General features: G+C 36.6%; 1 protein-coding gene across 1 annotated transcript in view; it reads left to right on the top strand.

Annotated features, from left to right (window-relative positions):
* The first annotated feature begins 222 nt into the window (after positions 1 to 222).
* LOC136826593 (homeobox protein six1-like) overlaps positions 223 to 3,848 on the top strand; it is a 161,865-nt gene continuing 158,239 nt past the window's right edge. Inside the window, exon 1 of the mRNA XM_067083825.1 lies at positions 223 to 1,081. Within this exon, the coding sequence (XP_066939926.1) occupies positions 426 to 1,081 (656 nt within the window). The 5' untranslated portion in view covers positions 223 to 425. The remainder of the gene's footprint in view (positions 1,082 to 3,848) is intronic.

The raw sequence follows: 3,848 nt of genomic DNA on the forward strand, positions 1-3,848 counted from the left end.
AGCCCGCCCTCCGCACAAGGCGCGCGATCTCACTGGCCGGGAGCAAAAAAGACCAAACCGACGGCCCGTCCCAGCCGCGCGCCAATTGGCTGCGCTGGCGATAAGCACTTAGCACCATCCTATCGGCTGATGCCTGTGGTGCCGGTGGGCGTGCACTAGACAGAGCCAACCCCTGCAGTATCGCAGGATGGAAACGTGAGCTAAGGTTTGTCTTGGAGTATAGTTTGGGTGTTCCTTTAGTGTGGGTTGGACGTACGCCATCGTGTGCTGTGCGCCTGACTTAGTTGTGTTAGTGACCACGACACGAGAGAGATAGATACAGACGGAGGGAGAGGAAGAGAGCAGTCTTTTTTTTAAACTTGATTCTTCTGCTGGGGTGGGTGTAGTGGGTGTTGATCAACATTAGTACCGTGGCGGATTATATTATGATAGTGGGGTCTATGAGTGAGGCGGGCGGACACCCAGGGGCCCCACACCTGGCGCCACCAACACTCCCGCCCCAGTCCTCGCTCTCCCCGCCCTCAGGGATGCTCCCTTCCTTCGGTTTTACTCAAGAGCAGGTCGCCTGCGTGTGCGAAGTCCTGCAGCAGAGCGGGAACATCGAAAGGCTTGGCCGGTTTCTGTGGTCACTTCCAGCGTGTGAGCACCTCCACAAGAACGAGTCCGTCCTCAAAGCAAAGGCCCTGGTCGCCTTCCACAGGGGCAACTTCAAGGACCTCTACAGGATCCTGGAGTCCCACAATTTCTCGCCGCAAAATCACAGCAAACTGCAACAATTATGGTTGAAGGCTCATTACATTGAGGCGGAGAAGTTGCGAGGGCGGCCCCTAGGTGCCGTGGGCAAGTACCGGGTGAGGCGTAAATTCCCGTTGCCCAGGACGATATGGGACGGCGAGGAGACGTCCTATTGTTTTAAGGAAAAGTCAAGAAACGTTCTACGGGAGTGGTACGCCCACAATCCCTACCCGTCGCCCAGGGAAAAGAGAGAACTCGCCGAAGCCACGGGCCTTACCACCACGCAAGTTTCCAACTGGTTTAAGAATCGCCGACAGCGGGACAGAGCCGCCGAGCAGAAAGATGGGTAGGTTATGTCACCCTTTTCCTTCTTTTTATTTCTCCCTTCAGCCACTCCTCTCGAGTAGATGTCAACGACAACGAGCATTTTTATTTCATATTGCTTCCCCTTTCCTCACATTTTCAGATTTTTTCATTTTGATGATTTTAAAAGCCTACGATTTACCTGGTATGCTAATAATATTCACAAAGGTTCCGTCGTACGGATCGTCCTCAGAATACGTTTCGTGTTAAGAAACATGTCATTTGCGACGACGGCTTGCCATTAGCTTCTTCCGCTTGGATGCCATCTCTGTTATAGTGAACAAGGTCGCTGGGACTGTAGTACAATTTTAATCAACGACTATTGTGCTACACTCCACACACATTTTTCTCTCTCTCTCTCTTTCTCTCTCTCTCTGCATTTCTTACTTTTGAAAATTACAATATACCAACCGTAAATTACAAAAAATTACTAAGTATTGTATTTCTGTTTACAGATTATATTGTACAGATATTACAAGCTGAATCAATAAATTTCTTTACAGTAATAAAATTCGCAATGCTCCGTAGACATTAAAAAATGTTGTAGGTAAAGATAGAAGTCGTTGAACGTTCTGTAAAATAACAAAACTGTAAAATAACAAAACAAGTAAACTATCAAACTGAACCTAGCTATTTATATTTTTATCTCCACTAAGATTTTTTATAACCTTAAGATCTGGACAATTTTCACGAAAATATAGTGGTTAAAAAGCTTAAATTGGCATCGTATCATAGGCTTTATTCTTGGGGAATAAACTCATCACAGGTAAATTCTCAACGATAGAAACACTGAAACGTTTAAATTATCATGGACTTCCTCAAAATTTTTTCCAAGTATGGAGAAAATTTTTCGTTTCTGAATTATGTTCTAGCAGTGACAATTATGATGTTATGTATGCAATAATCAGTATTTTGCTAAAGAATGCTATTTATTTTCTGAAAAAATACTAAATTTACAATTTGGCAATGATTTCCATACAAGTACAATTTGGATTTTGCTGGAATATTTTCATATAGAGTTAGAGATCCAAGGGAAATCAGTGACTGATAATAAGAACGATATAAGAAAAACTAAAAAAAATAAAAAAAAACAGAGACATAATAAAAATGATAAATGACAATAATGATAACACTAAACCTTGCAGACACTTCTTTACCCATTATCTCTCATCGATGGAGATTTTACAAACAAACGGCCTTAGCCACTTTTACGAGATGACCCAAGAATATTCTAACCGCCTTCATCGTCTTGAGTAAGATGTGCACCTATTATGCCCCACTCCCCTGTTCCTGACGCCATGCTCCTGCACTTCATTACTTATATCTCGCAGGAAAATCCACTTATTTATCCACAATTAGTCTTGCAAAGCAAGATCTGCATATCTGTTTTAATTTATTCTTGCAGAGGAATATTACAATTTCCATTCGTGTCCGCATTTCATCTTGCAGAGATGATTTTCGTATCTCTTCATTTAATATTACAGAGGAAAATCATTAAATTTGTCCTCTTTTAATCCGAAGAGTCAAATCTCACATCTTTCCTTGTTTCATTCTGGCAGGGTAGTCCTCATATTTTTCGTCTTCTTCACCTCTGATAAGAAAATCCCTATATTAGTCTTCGTTTAAATAGCAGCAGAAAGTCCTCATATCGTTCCTCATTTTATGATGCAGAAGATCATATCTCTCCTCATCTTTTATTGCAAGAAAACTTTGCCTTCTTTCACGCTTGGGAAATCGTCTCTCATATCCAGCATAATTTTACCGTGCAGAGGGAACTTAATTTTTTTCATTAATTTAAATTTTGTGCAAGAAACTCTTACCAGTTTTCACCTTATCTTGCAGATCAAATTTTAACTGACGGAGGAAAACATTTTTTTAATGTTAAAATCAAGCCTTAAAAGATTAATTCGTCTCTTATATAATTAATTATTCTAAAACGACAAAAATAAATCTATGTCAGCCAGTATTAAGAATTTATTTTCGTTTTTAAATTACTCATTCTTCTACATTTTTTATTTTTCTGTTCTGGCATCACAGTGCAAGAAACATCTCATGCTGCAATTAGTATAAAAATTATTATTATTATTATTATTATTATTATTATTATTATTATTATTATTATTATTATTATTATTATTATTATTATTTATTATTTATTATTTATTATTATTATTATTATTATTATTATTATTATTATTATTATTATTATTATTATTATTATTAGAAGGAACATAAAGAATGTTTAATAAAACTTGAATAATTCATCTATAACAAAAACTATTCCATCCCTTTTAACTTTTAATTATTTATTTATTTATTTATTTATTATTATTATTATTATTATTATTATTATTATTATTATTATTATTATTATTATTATTATTATTATTACTTTAGTTGGGCCTATGTATGAATTTTAGAATAAAAAATGACATCAAATCAATTCAGCCTCATCAAATAGAGCTATATATCTCAGCATGTATGAATAAATCTATTTATACAAAAATATTTACATTTCCTAAAGAAAATTATAATCAAAAGTACCACAGTGTAATATGAAGCTAAGATATTTAGACACATTACAGAAAAAATTAAATAAATAATAAAATTCCACAAACATACCGCATCACTATTATAAGCTGTACGATCAAATCAATAAAAAAAATGATATGTAATTTGCATCGCAAAAGCAATTAAGAGAATGATACATATATTCGCACCGAAATGCGATCGGTTAAAGCAAATTATTC

The sequence above is a fragment of the Macrobrachium rosenbergii genome, chromosome 41 (genome assembly GCF_040412425.1).
Source record: "Macrobrachium rosenbergii isolate ZJJX-2024 chromosome 41, ASM4041242v1, whole genome shotgun sequence".
Classification (NCBI taxonomy): Eukaryota; Metazoa; Arthropoda; class Malacostraca; order Decapoda; family Palaemonidae; genus Macrobrachium; species Macrobrachium rosenbergii.